Genomic DNA, 19926 nt, shown 5'->3' on the forward strand with positions numbered 1-19926 from the left:
TCTTGATACTCGTCTTCCATTTTTCATCTACCTCTTTCCCCTCACCTCCCTCAGCTGACAGCGGTGGTTTTGTTGATGTGAAGCACTGTCATGGTACAGAGACCCAAAATTCCACGCTTGTCTTCTCATAAGAGAATGATGTGGAGGCTCTCAGCACTGTATCTAAACAAAATAAGACACCGAGTGATCTGGGACTGTTTAAGCCTCAGGTAATTCAGTCGCTCTCTGCCCAGCAACACGAGCTCTGTGAGCCTCGCATTAGCAAACAATGGAAACGACTGGGGCTTTAGCGCTTTCAACAGCTTTCAACTGCAGATCCAGTGACATCTATCTTTATCCTCTTTATGTATAGTCCCACTTTTTGTTTTGTGTGACATGTTTTTTTGTATTGACATGACACTGAAGGAAAGCTGGGGAATCACACATGATGCAGATAGGTGAATATTTGTGATCTGCTGCAGATTTGTGGTGTCGAAAGTTTGACATACTTATTTTTCTGTCAGTAATTTTCACACTGATTGCTGACAGCTGACAAGAAAATGCACAGATGGCAGTGAAGGATGGAATATATTCAACTGCACGATGCCCCTTCTTGCATCAAATTAGTTTCACGTAAACACAGTGGAGTTTATGAAAAGTTTATGTTGCATCAGTAAGTTTCACCATTAGATATTTCATCCCCAGTGTCACTGGTGTTGTTGTGCGTTGGTTTTCTTTGTTTGGTTGCAGAGTTTTCTCCGCCTGTGCGAGTGTGCCTGAAATAGTGGAAGCCAACATTTTTCTACCTGTGTATTTCAGACTTAACTTTAGTTAGATGTTGGATTTAACCAACTTGGATACAAGGATGCATCCCCAAGAGAAATGATTTTCCATTTCATCTCTCTGCACTGCTCCACGTCAATACTACAGTATCCCTTGTTGACTACCCCTTGTTGGAAGTCTTTGCACAAGAGGAAGGGGAAACACAACCTATTAGAAACACACTTTTGTGTACACATGGACAAGAAATTGGGTTTTTTTCACAAAAAGGCCTCTGCTTTAACTAGTTTTCTCTAATTTCTGATTAACAAAACAAGATGCTAAGAGAGTGTTTAAGTAAAGCAGGTTACTAGTTGCTGATCAGGTTCCTGAACCTAGCATTAAAAGGATTACATCAGTGCACGTTGCCTCATTTGACAGCTCCTCCTTTTTTCTTACCATTTTGGCCTTCCATCAACACTAAGCCGGCAGTGTCAGATTGGTGTATCTTTCTGGCTTCAGCCTCACTGAGAAATTGAGCACATTTCATCATCACAACCATTGATTTCCCCCGCTGTGAAACCAACTCGGCTCTCTCTGATGCTTTGTGTTTCACTCTATATATGTCCTGTTTTTGTTTTGTTTTCCTTCTGTCTGTCTGTGTTCTCATACACTTGTAACTCTGCTCCATTGTGTCCTCCTAACTTATACCACTCAGTTTCAGTGTACGCAATACTGTGCAACGCACATCCTGGTTTACTCCATATTCAGCCGCTGATATTTCCTAACTCCTGCATGTTGCAGTGCTCCAGATTTCCTTTGTAAAGTAGAATGCTATCCTGCCTATATTCCCATTGACAAGAACTGAAACACCTAGCACCTAAAACACTTTGAGAGCAGCTGAACACTTCTGTGGTCAAACATAAAGTGATGAACTGTAAATATTAATACTTACCTGCATGATATTGTACATAAATGAGAGAATGTGGTTGAAGATGTTGCTAAGATGACTACACATGGACTACACATGGCCAACACTGCTCAGCACTACATTTAATGCTTTTAGTTTTACTTTTGCTGGCGAGCAGGTTTACAAAAACTAAGCGCCAATCTTGCCTTGTATACCTTTCAGCCTTAATAAAGTTTAAACAGGTGAGTTACAGTATATATTCAGCCCCTGTACAGTTGTGATGAATGGGTTAGTATCAAGCTGTAACCATGTTTACTTCTGCTGTAAAGTTAGGCATTTTAACATGGGGGTCTTTAGGGACTGACCTGCTTTTGGAGCCAGCCTCAAGTGGCCATTCAATAAACTTGTGGCACTTTCGCAGTTGCTTTATTTTTCAGCCCCAAAGGGATGTTGCTTGCTTAGACCACTTTCAAACAAGCAAAAAGATAAAATAACTTTGACTGAAAGGGCAAAGTGTAAAACTTGTAGCATATATTAATGAAGGTGTGCTACATGATGTGCGACACAAATCTGCGGATCTGGCACAGCTGTCTTCAGTCCTCTGCCAGGAGAAAGGCAATGCACGTCAGCTGTCAGTCAGTCAGTTTTTCAGTCACAGTACCTGAGGTGTAGCCACCATCTCACATGCTACAGGATTATTTGATTTGATTAAAGTCTCAGCTGTGCTGCATGTTTCTGTGTATTCTAAGTATACGGTGAACCTATTAGATAGTACTTTAACTACCCCAGAGACTCAATGATATATTACTGACAATAGTTTTTGATCCTCAGCTTAATAAGCCACACACACAGTGATGCAAACACTTTAAATGCAGATGTTCTCCCTTTATTTTTCTGTAGCACAAGCTTCCAGAACCTCTCACTGTGTTCCCAGGTCCCCTGATCCCACTCATCTACCATCCAACATGCTTTCTTTGCATTTGTTTGAGTCCATTTGCTATAACTAGCTCTCTGGCTCATTTAAACAATTCACTTTAATTGCCCTACTTCCCTCATTACTTCGGCAGTAGCATGCCCACTGGTGTCCACCTCCTCCCTGTCCCTTTTGTCCTTTTTGTCTGCACGCTGAGTTTTTTGCTCATTGCAACTGCCTGCCTACTAGTTGTCTCAGCTTTAGTCCTGGGTTGCTTGCTGGTTATAATTGCCACTTAAGCTGCCATTTTCTTAGCCTCTACCTCTCTTGCTGTGTCCCTTGCCCATTTCGTTTAAAGCTGCGAAGCCATAACAATCTCCCTTGTTTGCTAGTTTGCTCAAGCGCTGGTATTCACACTACTTTCTTTTTTTATACCATCCTTGCTCTTTGACTGTATAGCTTTCTTCCCCTCACTTGCTAGTATCCCTTGTTGTGCCAGCAGTACCTTTCACAAGCTTTTTACTGTGTCTCACTTTCCTCTTTGCCCTCTGTGCCATCAGTGCTATTTGAATTGCCATATCTTCCAAGATCCCTTTTTTTACTTTACATCCATTATAACTTCATACCCCTTCTTATCAATCTTTTCTAACCCAAAGCCATGTCTCCCTATCTCCCAGCTAGCCTCCATGAATGCTTTTGTTGGCTTTCTTACTCTTTGCCCTCATGGCTTTCTCTTTAATTCTCTTGCCGGCCATTAACGGCCTTTGGTCCACCACAATCCTGCTTGCTGGATTCCACTCTCTGCCTTCCTCTTGGTCCCCTTTGCCTTTATGCTGGCATGCTTACTTTAACTTTGTGTCAATTTCTCTGCTGGCAGGAACTTACCGAGAGTCTTCATAAGTAATAGGCCCAAGTCAGATTTGCGGAGCACCACAGAGATTGCTACTTGGGTCTTTGTAACACTGCTGAACCTGAAATAAACTGCCAAGACCTTTTCTCATAGCGTTTTGCCCGTCTGCTCCCCAGTCCCCACGTACTTTTACCTAAAACCCATTTTTATCTCCTTTCCCTTTTCCTTTCCGTTTCACATTTCATTGCCCTCTCCCACCTCTTATTCTGTCATCCTCTCTCTTCCTCTCACTGTGCCTCTGTCATGTTTCTCTCCATTACTTCCACCAGTCCACCATTTCTCTCATTTCCCTCCTCCTTTCTGTTTTGTGAGCTTAACCTTATTTTTTCTTTCATCAGTCCCTCCTTGCTCCCTCCTCCTACTTCTTTTTTATTCATTATTCCTTTCCTTTGTCATGCATTTGTCATTTTCATAATGTTTTTTTTTCTTCCTGCTTGTGCACCTGTGTTCTACCTCACCCTTTCCTGTGTCTCCCATATTTCCATCCTGAGTTTGTCCCTCGCTCCTCATTTCCTATGTTCCTCCTCTATCTGTGCTCCCCTTGCAATCCTATCAGCTGGGTGCAGCTATTTAAACTTCACACTTATTCTTCACATGGAGCTGCTTTCAAAACACCAGAGAAAAGAGAGAATAGGAGAGCAGAGTGAGATAAGGGGTAGAAGTGCAAAGGAACAATCTCACAAAGTTTACATTAAATCCGGAGTGACTCTACTCAGTAGAATGACCTGGGTTTTTAAACAAGCAGCAGATATTGTATGATTATCTCCTTCTATTTACTTGCTGAGATATTTACTGTGGACTGCTTTGGCTTGTGCTTCTTAAGCTAACATAAAAGCCATATCACCAGAGTAAAAGCTTAAACAGACTTAAGCTACTACTATTTCTTGAGTATCAGCAGTTCACTGAGCAACTGGAAGTTGTGACTCATTTGCCATCTGAGACAGTCTTTTTTAGCTTGAATCTAAATCTGATTCTCCTGTGCTTTTCCTTTCTTCTGCAGGTCTGGTCGTAAGAGAAGCCAGTATAGAAATTACACGACAGCAAGTGGAGGAGCTGTTCGGTCCTGAAGATTACTGGTGCCAGTGCGTGGCCTGGAGCTCCGCTGGAACCACCAAAAGCCGCAAGGCACATGTCCGCATCGCATGTGAGTACGCTTATGTAAACACGCATATGAGGATTAAAGACTAGAGGGTACTGTTCACACACGAGTGAGCATGGAGACTTCATCAAGTGTTAATGCTCGACACTTTTTCATGACATAGAAGACATACATAAATGCAGACTCAGTCTTTTTTTTTTTTTTTCTTCCCCAAAACTGAAAAGAGAGCTTGTAAAAAAACATGCACACAGAAAATTGCAGTTATCACCTTCTCTTACCTGGGTCCAGGATTGCAATATTTAAAACTGGCCAGCTGTCTTGTTTTTTAGATACCTTTTAAATGAATGGTTGACAGTGTTTACCTCTAACAAATACATTGTGTTTCCTGTGACAATAAAAGCCAACCTGTAGCAGCAGGAAGTGTTGGTTGGTATTAGCAGTAATTTGACCTCTGAGAAGGCAGTGAACAATGAGGCTGATATAAATTAGACAGAATTAAAGGTATAGCATGCAGGATTTTTTGTATTAAAAAAAATATATATATATTTATAGACTCATACAAAAGCAATATCTCTCAATCATTAATTATGACTCACTAGAAGTGTGTGGCGGTGTGTAGACCCTTTTAGGGTCGATGTCACAATGACGTCAGTTTGTTAGCTCGAGGCAGAACACGACTTGCCACCACAGGGCTGTAGGCTACATAGCAGTCTTAAAATTTAATCTTGTTGCGTTAATGGGAGCCAGAATAGAAAGAGTAATGACTCAGGACTTAAATTTTATCGCATACCAGTCGCCACTGACATCAACAAAATCGAAGACAGCTATGGTTAAATGCAATAAGATGAAAGAATTTGACAGAGGCGATCATCAAAAATGCTCACGTGCAGTGCACACTTCATATCAGGTTAAGGAAAAAGTATTTACTGTTGTAGGGATTAATAATGTTATGCATATTAAGGGTTATCGTAGTAATTAACCACAAAGCAGCCATCCCACCTTCAGCAATCCTGTCGAATCATCCATCCACTAAGTGAGAGCATACAGGTAGGCCAGTCTGGTCCCGCTGGTCAGTGTTTACTTATTCAAGTAACACTCGCAGTCCCAGAAATTGAGTGACATGGTGCGTTCATAAATTCAGTCTGACGCTCTACACTAAAATGAGAGCCCTGTTGGTCGAAGAAACAGAGCGTTCTATTTCTACATTAATCAACGAATGATTAAATTAATCACACATTCACTCCACTCGGTGCTCTGCTGTAGAGGGCTGCATTGGGATTGGGGACCCGGCGGGACCCAACCCAAATCTTGCGGGAGCGGGCGATTTGAACTTTGCTGCGGGCAGGAACGGGTGGCTAAAAAAAAACACTGCAGGATTGGGATGTAGCCTATAGCAACAGGATGGAGTTAACAAATGTGCAAAAGAAGCTCAAACAAGGTCTGAAGGCGCACTGAGCCCTCTACTTCCCAGCGCTCTCAAAGCTGGCGCGTTTCATCTTCAGTATCCCCGCATCCAGTGCGCCTTCAGAGCAGGCCTTTAGTGTCTGTGGGCGCATCTTGGAAGAGAGACGCACGGGATTGGGACCGCAGTCGGTCAGCAACATTCTCTTCCTCCACAGCAATATTATGGCCAAGTGATTCATTTGTTAAATTCATTCGTTTCATTCGTTAACTTTGTTTATTTTATGTTATTTATTAGTGTTATTTGAGCCACTCACAGCCTACTCTCGTTGCTATTTGTTAATTACATAAAGAGGCGTGATGATGCCGGTGTTATTGAGCATAGGCTTTATCTTTATCTCATTAATGTTTCTTATTCAGGTCTCTCTTAGAAAAGAGACCTTAACCTCAATCACTGCGTGATTATATAAAGGTAGAAAAATAAATAAAATACAGAGGAGGAGAATAGAATATGAAACAGCCTTTATTTCATTAAAAACTAAATGAAAACAACGAAATAGGAGCGCTATTCCTGACCAGTGCGTCAAAAGACATGCAGGCCAGGGAAACGAAACAAACAACCCCATGGATCTCTTTATTAATAGCTTATAAAATGATGTGTTTTCTTCTGCGGGACGGGAGAAGACACAAAATCAATGCATCTCTATTACTGTGCGGGCATAAATTCTCAGAGTTTTGCGGGAGTGGGCCGGAGTGGACATACACATTGCGGGTGCGGGCGGGAGTGTAACACACACGTTGCGGTTGCGGGCGGTAATGGTCAGAAATTCAGCGGGAGCGGGCAGGAGCGTGATGAAGAAAACAGTCCCGCGCAGGGCTCTACTCTGCTGCTTCATCTCCACACACACAGAGTGCCCAGATTGCGCTCTGCCACTAACCAAATGGTACATTCAGACAGTGCTCTGAATGTACAAACAGTCCAGTTTGTGCCAGAGTGTCTTTCAGCACTCGGAATGTGTATTTCTGAATGCACCACTCACATCATCTTCCTACATTGTCTAAAACAAGTCATGAATTAATAATATGTTAATTTACAGAACATATTGAATGGGTATTGCTTAACAAATATGACCATACATAGTATTTGGCTTTCTTTTGATGTACAGAGGCACATTACTATCATGAAGTATACAAGTATACAGTATACTGTGTGTACATATACACTAAAGACTGACAGCCAAAATACATTAGGTACAGATGTGGCATGAAATGTATGCCGCAGCATGCCTGCAGCAGATTGCGTCTGTTATAATCAACTTAAGCTTCTACCATAGAAGCTCGCTTAACTGTATTTTTACATGGCTTAGATAGATAGATAGATAGATAGATAGATAGATAGATAGATAGATAGATAGACAGGTACTTTATTAATCCCCATAGGGAAATTGTTGTGTCCAGTGGCTAATGCACATACAAAGTACAAGTACAGGTAGGTCAAGTAAAAACCAGGGTATAAAGGGCTTGTCGGCTTTTTTGTCCATACATGTTGCTTTGCGACTCTCCAGCAGGTAAAAACTACATAGAACAGTATAAAAAATGAGTACAACCTGTTAACGTAATTGTACCAGAGGCAATGCAACACAGCAGAGAAACCTTGTGGCTGTTTTTACACTTCACATTAAAATAAATCAATCAAATCAATGCATCCTGAAGTTGATTCGCAACCATACTCTACAAAGAAGGAGTCTGTGTAGTAGACTCCACCTACTTAATGCATCTCATCTGTGCCCCATGTATTTTGACTGTCATAGGAAAATACTAGTAGTTGGGCAGAACCTTCAACATGGATTTTACACCGAATGATAAATGGTGGGGGAACTTTTCTAAGCAGACATTTAGCTCTTTAACTTTCAGTCTACCATCAGTAGCTTCCTGTTATGGTCTGGTGAAGAATTTAATTTGACAACTGGGAGTCTGACTATAAGGTCACCAGAAGAACACGGGCCAGACTAAACCCAAGCAGACTCAATATCACTCTAGCAGACAGTGTTACCATGTCACACTGCATACACAGTGATCACACAGGGAAATCAATTTAGGATTGTTAGACCCTAAACAACAGTCCAGGGGAAGGAAAATTTTAAATCCTGGTGTGAATGATGGTCACTTGGCGGCTCTGCAGAAAGTGTGTGGCAGGGGAGTGGAGATGTTTGATAGAAATCACCTAAAAAGACGCCTTGTTTGTTCTTTCAATGTCAGCCTCATATAACAGAATGGATTGTTCCTTCAAAGCTCCTTTCACTGGCCTGAGAATTGAACCCTCAACAGTAGTTTTCCAAGCGTCATTGCTCTGGTCAATTCAACCATATAAGACAACTGGGACTCGTCTGAGTGCTTAGGTTATAGAAAGGTCAAGCAGAGAAGAAAGACCAATAACAAAATCGATCCCATGTCCTCAGTTTACCTGCCTTACACTGACAATGTGGCTCTGCTTGAGTGAACTATCAAAAGGACAACTGAGGGCTTTGATAGAGTTCATTCAGCAGACACTCAGAACAAACTGCACACATCCCCAGATGTAGTACTTTAACAGACAGTATCACTCTAACAGACACGCACCCTGGAAATCTTGTTTTCCCAAGTTGGTCTTATAACGTGCTGGAAAAGGAAATCCATCATGTTGACCCTTGTTTTTCACTAAGGCTGTTTTATTTGGCTGTAAATATGTCTCGCATTTTCACTTTTGCAGGACTTGGATGCTTCATTTATTTATCGACACGCTGGTTTAAACACCTGTATTTATTTTTCATTCATTTAATTTATCTGCATTTTGAAGGAAGCTAACAAAAATTACGTATTAGGGGTTTATTTTTGGCGATATACTACACAGGATTTTCCTAAAAAAAAAAAAAAAATGTATAGACTCATATAAAAGTAATCCCTCTCAATCGTCACTTATGACCCTCTATGGCTGTGTATTCATCTGTAGAGACCCTGCCCTCAGTCTGTGCTTTCTTATTTTCTTGTCATTTTGCTGTGGTCGGGACATTTATGGGCACAGCGTGCCGGTGAGGTTGGGACTTTAAAAAAAAGTGAAGAAGAAGAAAGAGTCAGCAGGTGCCAGACTGTAAGTAGCATGCATCCGAGAGGAAGTGAAAAAAAAGCTGCAGACACAGTGCTGAAAAAAAGCGTGGAGGTACACCAAGTTGCAGTATTGCGCAGGTCAACCCATAACCTGCGGATCAGGCTGTTATTAGGAGTTTTGGTGAGGCATACCATACCGGGCGAGTTCCTCAAAGTCTGAATATGCTGTTTCATTAAGGTCTTCTTGAAGCTCTGGGTAGTGACCAAAATAATGAGATTGCGGATACAAGCAGCCGAAATGAGTTTCCTCTGTGGGGTGGCTGGGCTCAGCCTTAAAGATAGGGTAAGGAGCTCGGACATCTGGAGGGGGGAGCTCGAACTAGAGCCCCTGCTCCTTCGTGTTGAAAGGGGTCAGTTGAGGGGCATCTGATCAGGATGCCTCCTGGGCGCCTCCCATTAGAGGTGTTCCAGGCATGTCCCACTGGTAGGAGGCCCCGGGGCAGACCCAGAACACTCTGGAGGGATTACATATCTCATCTGGCCTGGGAACACCTTAGGTTTCCCCAGGAGGGGCTGGAAAGTGTTGCTGGGGAAAGGGATGTCTAGGGCGCTTTGCTTGGCCTGCTGCCCCCATGACCCGGATAAGCAGATGAAAATGGATGAAATGGATGGATGGAATGATGGAAGGTCATTAGATAACAAAGTTTGTTCTAAAACTACAGTGAATCTGGGCTTGGCTTTTCACTTTCATGTTTGCCAGCTATACTCTTTACAAACAGTAGCTGACAGATTCTACATAGTATACCTTTAATAAAACAGAGAACAAATGATAACATAAAATTGTATTTACAGAACACAAATTGCATAGTGCATAACATGCTGTAGTAGTCTTACACACTAGTTCAGAGAGTAATAATATATTTTGTAGATTACTACATCACAATTCAAATTGGCCCTCTACCAGATTTTTTGAATACAGTAAATATACACTTGTACATTCATTGAAAAAAATGAGCTGACTTAAGCTTACACAATATACAATACAGCATTACAGTTGTGTGGCGGTATTGCTGCAATATATTTCTTAGTTAATTTGGCTTGTAGGACTGTTTGAATTTAGAACAGAGCCTTACTACTCTTTGCATTGCTTTGGTATGTAAGGATGTTTTCTGTCTGTCAGCAGAGAGTTAGTGACACAGTCAGAAATATCCTTCTAAGCTCCGCTAATAACATTTCGAATGGAATGGGTCCTCCTCGGGGTGCAATGAGTGCTGGGTAATGTGCTGTTTTTGGCTTACGTTTGGGCTGATACACGCTGAGAGACAGATGCGAGGCAAGCGTACGTATACAGGCGTCTGGGATTCTCTGAGGTAAACATGTTAATGTAGACACCAGCAGAACAGGAATGAAAACATACTGAGAACTGAAGGCCACATTGTTGAGTGGCTTACCTTTTCAACGAGGTAGCTGGTGTATGAATGTATGGCTGAGTGTGTGTTTGAGTGTGTGAGAGAAAGAGAGATAATGTTTGTGTATCTGCATCACTCTGAGGCAGTGTCAATGTCGCCAGACACTCCAGATTCCACACTCCAGTTTCCCTTTTCACTATTTTTCTGTTCTAATATTAAAAAACTTTATTCATGTAGTCCGGCAAATAAAGAGTTACAATAATCTAGATGATTGGAAACAAAAGCATGAATGAGAGTTTGTGCGTTGCTAAAAGAAAGAAATGATCTAATTTTGAAAATACTCCTGATTTGACCGACAGCTGATTTGGTAATCCTGCTAAATGTTTAGAGAAATTCAAATCCGAATCAAAGATCACTTCCAGATTTCTGGCCTCATGGGTGCACTGCAAACCCTGGGAAACTAGAATTATACTGACATTGTCTATGTGTTTTGGGTCCAAACACCATCACTTCACTTTTGTCATTGACAAGTTACAAGCCATCCAGGACCTCATGGCTGCAATACAGTCTATAAGAGAAGTAATTGAGGAGTGGTCTGATGCATGTACAGATAAATAGGTTTGTGCGTCATCTGCATAAAAATAAAAGAAATATTGACATTTCAGATGACCTGACCCAGTGGTAACATGTAGATACTAAACAGTAAAGGACCAAGAATAAACCCTTGAGGAACGCCGCAGGTGATATTAGCGTGGCTAGAGGAAGCATTCCCAATTGATATGAAGAAAGTTTCCGTTACTTAGGTAAGATCTAAACCAGTCTAAAGCATCACCAGTCACGCCTACCAAGCTCTCCAATCGATCAATAAATATGCCATGATCTACAGTGTCAAAAGCAGCAGATAAGTTGAGCAACACAAAAACAGTACAACAACCAGCATCTGAATTTATCCTAATATTATTTAAGAATTTTATCTAGTTTTTGCTTTTTATTTTTTCTACTTGTTTTGTTTTTGTCTTCCTCAGTCTAATTTATTCACATATTATTTACACTATGAATAATTCTATAGGGCACCAAAAATCATCCACTTCTGCAACACCGCTTACTTATAACATGTTGCTGAAATTACTTTGCATCACTGAGATACTAATATATTCTGTATTTGGTCGTATATGAATAATTTAGACTGTTCAAGTGCTGCCTAGTTTTTAAATGGCAGCCAGTGTATCAAAAGCAGACTGGCATGCTACGTATCTCGCATCATTTTCCCCCTGTTTTCAATCAACTTCTTCACACAGGGTTTATAGTATTTCTAGTATTTCACACACGTAAGACCTCTTCTGGAGGTTAGGTTGAGAGATGGTGATGGAGGATGCTTCTAAGAAGGCTTGAAGGGCCAATAGATATCAGGGAGGAGAAAGATGATAGAACTCCTGCCTCTCTTTGACTTTACTCTTTCTCCCTTTCTCTTCAGATCACGCTCATTCTTTTCTTTTTTCTTTCTGCCGAGTGTGTATTTTCCCTCTGACTTTGTCTGTCCCTCCGTCCTTCACTTTCTCTCTTTGCATTATAACAGTGATTTTTCCCTTAACCAGATCTGATTACACTCAGCCCCCTCTTGCGATAACCTTTTACTTCAAATCGACCCAACCTCCTGACCTACCCCGCTTTCGGCTCCTATTTGGATCTACTGTTGTGATTAAAATGCTTCCTGGCAGCCAGAGCTTGCTGAGCAAAGTGTCTTTTCCACCGCACCATGCAGTAGCAATTCAGCATTTCTCTCCTGCATTCCCATCTCCTCTTCCCACTCATTTTCTTATTTTTCCCCTCTCCTGATGTCTCCTCCTGTCGTGCTTTTTCTCTCGCTTTGCTCATCATGTGCTTATTGTTTCGTTCTGTCACTCGCGCTCTCTTTTTCGCCTCCATCCTCCTCATACTCCAGCATCTTCAGGCTGTTTTAATAACTGTAGAATTAACACTTGAAGGCATTATCTGAATACTCAGTTTGTAGCTGGATAATGGCAATCAGTGTTGTGGCTGTAAAAGTGTCAAACGCACAATCAGAGATATTAAATCTCTGAGTGATTTGTTGGTCGTAGGAGCAGGGCACTTTAGCTGAGTTATGGGTGCACACAGGCAGCTTAATTCAAGTTTATAAAGCAGGTGAGATGAATACACACACTTGCACAGTATTTCAGGCACGTACACGGGATAAGCGAAACACAGACACTTATATACACACAGATGTGCATTCAGTGTCGGTCATGCTCTTTGGCCCTGCTGCTAGCAGGTCAAGTCTTTCCCTGTCAACAGATTAGGGATATGTGAAGGGCGCACACATAAACACACACACACATGCACACACAAACATCCCAGACACACAAATTTCTGATGATGGCAATTTGTTCTGCCACCTTCCACTGAGACGTGTGTGCATAGCAATCAGGAGTCCAGACACTCTGGGACGCAGCAACCCAGGCAGCGACTTGTGTCAACTGGAAAATGTCTGTGAGTGAATTTTCTTCTGTTTTGTTTATGATGCAAATGTCTCAGCTGCATGTATTTAGGTTTTCCTTCAATCATGGATGAATTACACTAAGAAAAACAAGGCTCAACAGGGATTTCTTGTGTTAGACTTTAAGCATTCATTAAAACTAAACTCTTGTACACTCATTCAGGTTTAAACCTACATGCAGCCTATAAAAACATAGGCAGCCATCTGCGCACCCATCAGCTGGAAACAACTGCAGTTTGTAAGCCAACCTTACTAGTATGAAACTTGCTCCTCACCGCAGAAACCACATCGCCTCAACAACCACAGTCTCAATGACATTTCACCTTTTTTCCCCTTCATGAAATGGCAGCTTCATTAATGCATAGTCAAATTAAAACTGATATGAACCAAAAGATCTGTGCTGTTTCTCCCTCCACACTCACCCTGACACTTCTCCAGATGCTGTTAGTGGAAAACTCTCAGTGCTTTTCTCTGGATGACATCATCAAAGTGTCTTGGTTTCAGGCTCTGAGAAAGACTTCATGATGGTCACAAACACTGAATAAACATTTTTATAGCGAGAACCCATAGTGTGTGCGTCTGTGTGGATGTGCGGTTATGATGTCTCACCATCGCCGTAAGCCACTGAGCTCTTTCCCAGATGTCAAGGACTGCTTTAGCATACTCTCAAGTGTTAAAGTGGTAAGCCACAGTGTTGATTTCACTGCGAAAACTCAAGTCACTTTCTAAAGTCCAAGTGTAAAAGGAAAAAAAAACAGATTATGTATCAATCTGCATTATATGCCTTTTTGTACTTTTTGTATATTAACATTATTTTAAAAGACAAATAAAGGGAGAACTTTCAGGCAGGCAGAAGGGTTTGTCATGTCTCATTGACACTGGAGGTGTCTCCCGGAACCATTTGAACTGTATTAGTCAAAGGTTAAAATAAAAAAAGGGAATTTGCAGAAAGAAACTCAATAAAAATGTTAGTTGTGAGTTGTTAAGCATGAAGTACAAAGACAGATTTATCCAACAGATAAGCGAATGGCTGAATTTTATTCCACAAAGTGATGAATATATCACTGGAGCTGGTTGAAAGTCAAAAATGTCTTTTCAGATCAAACAAAGATTTTAGTCAACTCATAAATGTCTGCTTTTGCTAGAGCACAATTTATCTTCATTTTAAAGTAACAAAGACATTTTTAGGGCTGTAGTCAACCAGAGAAAGTCTTGGTAATTGCACCATTGCTTTGGGTAAAATAGTCTATCACTGTCACCCAACTGTCCAATCACAGTGGAGGAAGGGTTAGTGGAGGGCCAGGACAAATACCAAGTTGACCGTCCCACGTGTACCAGTGCTGAACAACAAACATAGAGGAGAAATTACTTAATCCAAGCCATCCTTGTGTGCTTCAGCCTTCCCTTCATCCAGAGCAAAGGCCGAAGCGAGCACTCTACCTTGTGCCGACATTTTTACTTCCATGGTTATTTCGTATCATAGCAACCAAAGTGTCTAGGCGGAAAAGGTGTTGTGCTTCCAAAGTGCACAAGCACTATCATCTGGGCACTTTCACAGGAGCACGGCTTTATGAAAGTAACACCAGATATTGTCCGACCAATGAGAATTTGGTTGGACAAAAGCATACTGTATGTAGCATATATTCCAACTCACCACAACATGTCAGCCCTTTTGACTAGCATAAAAAGCTAAGGGTGCGTTCCAGATCTCATACTTTTTCTTTTTACAAGTTACTTTTACTATGTACTGCAGTTGCCCTTAAAAAGTATGTACTGTTGCATGCAGTATGCACACAATCGGGACATACCGCTTTCTCATAACATCACGCCCTGGACTTTGACCGTCTTACTGCTGTCATCTGTTTGCGGCTCAGTCGATGTGACGTATCGTCCACTGCGCATAGGTTTGTGGGTCAGAATAGCCAGAAAAGCATGCTGGCTTACATACTTCAAAATCAAACCAGATGTCGTTGAACGTCCTGGTATTTTTGGCATACTGCGTTTGACACAGTATGTATTGGGACATACTAAGGGCCAGTCCTAATACCCCCCCTTGGCCCTACCCCTATATTTGCACATTCCCGCGAGGGGTAAGGGTGTCCCAATTCCTTTTTGCGTGTAGGGGCAGGGGGCATAACGAGGGATAGTGGGTATGAAACTAGCCCTTCGGAGCGAGGGATTTCACATGCTGACTTGCCAGCGAGGGGTAGACGTCGCCATGGCTACCACCAAGCAAGAGACAGGGAAAAAAGTTCATACATGGCTAACGTTACCATCTTCGGGTTGCTTGTTAGCTAGCTAGCTAGCTCGCACTATCTGGCATCTGTCATCTGTCCTGTTCTGCAAAATTGTCGGATTTTTCACATTACAATAACACGCCAGCTAGTATAACTATGCTGCCTCGTAATGTTAGCTCGTTAGCTAGCTAGCTAGCTAGCTAGCAGAAGTCCCCTGTCGTCTGTTGTTCATCAAACTAAGCATGACGAATAATGCAAACGCGATCAGTAGGATGAACTCAACTGGAGACTCCGTTGTAGATGCCGGTTGGAAACGAGATGGCTCGCAGCTTCCTGTTTAAAATAGTTACGTATGCGTGAACGTAACTGACACGGTGACGTAGTGAGTGGTGTCCCAATTCCTAGGGAAAGATTTCAACCCCTACCCCTTTTTGCTTCATTTCAAGGGCAAGGGGTAGTGGGGGGTATTGGGACTGGGCCTAAGTCTTTTTCTGGCATACTATGTAGTATGGTAGTGTGAGGGTTGGAATGCACAGCAAGACTCCTACAAGTCTAAAGGCTTGAACAGTCCATGATGACAGGCTAATTCTCTAGACTAAGAGAATTTTCTTCTCTATTTCACTGAAATATTTTCATGTTAGATTATTATTGATGAAACCATTTTATTTTGAGTTGTTTCATTCATTCTGTTCATTATGCATCAGATTCCTGGTGCCATGTCAGGGGACTGAGTTGTTTACTTGTACAGAACTTGACTGTGGATGGAAAGACCTTGTCTGATGTCTCGGGCTGATCACAGGTTGGGAAGTGTTGAAATGACAGGGTGGAGAGTTCAGCGAAAGAACTGGTCTGAGTGGAAGGAGACTCTCTAAAGTCACTTAGAGAAAATGACTCCCTATATAACCACACTGAAAATGACTGTGACACTCAAGGTCACAGGCTACCTTCAAGCCTTCCTTTTTTAATATATTGGGGCTCTATTGGTTATTTGAAGTTGTGCATAAGAGTGCCCACAGATTGAGGAGGTAACGGACCACAAAATACCACAGCCCTAAGTCTAAACACCCTGTGGCCTGAGGAAACACTCATGTTGTCATGGGGAAAATAAATAAATAAACTTTTGTAATTTTGCATAGATGAGCTACTCCTCGAAAAATATTTTAAAACCTGTAAGATGAGGACAGAATTTATGGTTATCAAGCTAAATATTATAATGCAGCACAGTAATTCAGTAACTTTTGAAATCACAGCATTTAATGACTTTCCCAAGCAGAAAACTATACATATCCACAGCAGGAACTCTTTCATGTTTACAACTTTAATTTTTATAATTTAATACAAATGTGTTTTAATTACAAATCCATTAACATTTTATTTTTTCTCAGTTTATTAAATATTACCTTACCCTCTTGTGTGCTTTATCACTTACATCATTTATTTTTTTTTCTAAGCCAGAGGTCTGATTATTTCCATTGCATGCAATCGTGTAGGAAATTGAATGTCCAAATTATCCTCCCTGAGACTTAAGGAGAGTACTTTGCTTGATACTTTCTTCCCAAGCATCTCGCATTGCTCTTTATTGCTTGAGCAGCTCCACCAGGGGAAACCGTTATGATTTGGCATGGGTAGCATGCAGGCAGAGACACCCATTTTGGATAATTGCTCTGAAATGTGCTTATGTAGGGGTGCCTGAGGCAACAAACTCACCACAAACATAATAACAGTTTCAGTCGAGCAGTGGAAGAAGTTTTCGAGAGAGAAGGAAGGATGCGGAGAGAGACGGGGAGGGAGGGAGACGAGGTGGCTGAGATAGAGTGAGAGGAAAAAAGATGAGTTTATGCAAGAAAGGTCATTTCTGAATAGATGCTTACACTGCTTTATTGTGTATATATAAGGGAGTTCACACTGAAGAATGCTCTACAAGGTTGCCCTCTGTACTTTTCAACCCCGTTGTGGTTCTAAGTTGTTCAGTGAATTTATCTTTGCTTTTGTTATATTTATGAAGCCAGATAGCGTTATCTGCAGTTTGGGAGTGAAGTGGGGTCAGTGAATGATAGGACACAGCTGTCCCTCCTCTCCTGTGCACATATTTCCCTTGGGCACATATTTGCACACATGCACAAAAACACACACCTTCCACTGACGTGAATTCATGGTCCCCTGGTGTCGTTCACACAATGTCACATTCACTCTTTCTCTGAAACGCACGCACACTCTCAAACACACACTTTTGCGACCAAACTGGCAGAAATTTCGTCTGCCGTAGCCCACTAGCTTAGCCCTATGTGTGAATATCAGTGTGTGTCTGCGTGTGTGTGTTGTCTGTTCATCCCCCGAGCGGTTTGCTTTAATCTCCTTTAATTTCATTCTCAATCTTTATGGAAATCAACTCTCACAACCAACTCCTCATTTCACCATCTCCCTTACTAATTAAGACCAGGAAATTGTTCCTGGAATTGGCTGGCATGAGAGACGTGTGTCTCACCCCTCAATCACTTCCTCATTCTCTCCTTGTGTCGGCAGATTTTGCACGTTTGCGTTTGCGAGTCTGTTTTTCTGTCCCACTGTGGCTATCTCACCATTTGTGTTTGATGTTGTTCTGTCTCCATGTATGTGTTGTGCCTGCTTGTTAGTCTCCATCTCCTGTGTGTATTCTCCTCACTGTGACAGTATCTCACCGTCTCTTTTGCTCTCCCTTTGTCTTTCAGTATCTGTCCATGTACGTGTGTCTCTGTGTGTTGTGTGGGTAGCCATGTGGTGGATTTAGGGCTAAAGCTTTGGGTGATTACTCCCATAATGAACCATCATGCTCTGTTCAGGCTGTCATCCCCCACAGGGATTGACTGTATTATGAAGTTATCATTCAGCCTCAGCCATACTCTGTGTCCTCACATAACTCTCTTACATAGCTCTCCACACGGAATCTGATAATGATTAGATTGATATTGCATGAAATTAGACCTCATCATTTACGTAGGAAGATATTCTTGAGAGTTTTAGAAACCTTAAAAGCTTTGTCAGTAATGTATTTCTAGAAAGTAGGCAGCATGGTCACCTCAAACGCCTTCTAAGCACATTCTCCTACCTCTCATGAGTCTGTAGCTCATCTCCTGCTGCTTTTTACACCGAACAAAATACAATCGTAACACTGTCGTTTTTGCTTCTGATTTTATGAGTTGAAATCAAAGCTCTAATACTTTTTTATATGCACACAAAAGGCTTAGTTCTATCTTTTTTTACACATTTAAAATCTGTTAGTGAACACTTTGCAAACATAAACTATAACCCATCCACCTCACAGGTGTGGCACATCAAATGCTTATTAAACAGCATGATTGTTGTACAGGTGTACCTCGGGTTGGTCACAATAAAAGGCCACTCAAAAATGTGCATCACAACACAATGCCACTGATGTAGCAAATTTTGGGGTGCCATTGGCATGCTGACTGCAGGAATGTCCCGCAGAGCTGTTGCACGTGAACTGAATGTTCATTTCACTACCATAAGCTGTCTCCAGCATGGTTTCTGAGAATTTGGCAGTACATCCAACCAGTCTAATGAGCCAACCCAGGACCTCCACATCTGGCTTCTTCACCTGCAAGATCATCAGAGAACAGCCACTGAGGTGACGGTGAAGATTCTCAGTCATCCGTGTTATGGTAATCTTAAGTGCTATATCGTAGGCAACTGGACTTGGTTGTGTTTCTTGAAGACGTTTCGCCTCTCATCCAAGAGGCTTCTTCAGTTCTAACAGACTGGTGCAGAGTCGCAGGCTTCGAACTCTGTGTGGGTGTGAACTCTTACAGAGGGTCCCATGAGTCCCTCAACAACTGTGAAACTCAGAGCTCACATGTGACCTCAGTGACTCTGTGAGGGTTCACACCCACACAGAGTTCGAAGCCTGTGACTCCGCATCAGTATGTTAGAGCTGAAGAAGCCTCTTAGATGAGAGATGAAACATCTTCAAGAAACTAAAGCAAGTCCAGTTGCCTACGATACAGCACCTAAGGTCACTGATATGAGCAGCCCTGAGATGTTTCTTACAGTTTTTTTGCAGAAATTCTGTGGTCGTGCAAACCAGGGTTTCTGAAGATCTTGCAGGTGAAGTCGCTTAATGTTAAGGTCCTGTGCTGGTGTGGTTACATGTGGTCTGGGGTTGTGAGAATGGTTGGATGTAATGCCAAATTCTCAGAAATGACATTGGAGACGGCTTATGGTGGTGCAACTGTGAGGTAGATGGATTATCTTGTTAAAGTGCTCACCAACAAAGATTCAAACAAATTTTGTTGCTTACAAAGTAGCTCCTAACTTAACAATATGTTCCTTACAATATACCTACTGGCCACTTTATTAGGTACACCTGTTCAACTGCTACTCGTAACACAGCTAATTAGTCAATCACATGGCAACAACTCAATGCATTTGAGCATGTAGACATGGCCAAGAAGACCTGCTGAAGGTCAAATGAGGAATGGGGAAGAAAGGTGATTTAAATGACTTTGAACGTGGCATGTTTGTTGGTGCCAGACGGGCTGCTCTGAGTATTTCAGAAACTGCTGATCTACTGGGATTTTCACACACAACCATCTCTAGGGTTTACAGAGGATGGTCCGAAAAAGAGAAAATACCCAGTGAGCAGCAGTTCTCTGGGTGAAAATGCCTTGTTGATGCCAGAGGTCAGAGGAGAATGGCCAGACTGGTCCAAGGTGA

At 41.9% G+C, this 19926-nt stretch overlaps 1 protein-coding gene across 3 annotated transcripts in view; it reads left to right on the forward strand.

The window, feature by feature from the left end:
* Positions 1-19926, forward strand: part of unc5ca (unc-5 netrin receptor Ca) — a 283732-nt gene that overhangs the window by 154386 nt on the left and 109420 nt on the right. For all 3 annotated transcript variants that reach the window (XM_050050565.1, XM_050050566.1, XM_050050567.1), the window contains one exon: positions 4472-4615. In XM_050050565.1, coding sequence (XP_049906522.1) covers positions 4472-4615 — 144 coding nt within the window. The remainder of the gene's footprint in view (positions 1-4471; positions 4616-19926) is intronic.

This window comes from Epinephelus moara, chromosome 8 (genome assembly GCF_006386435.1).
Source record: "Epinephelus moara isolate mb chromosome 8, YSFRI_EMoa_1.0, whole genome shotgun sequence".
NCBI lineage: Eukaryota > Metazoa > Chordata > Actinopteri > Perciformes > Serranidae > Epinephelus > Epinephelus moara.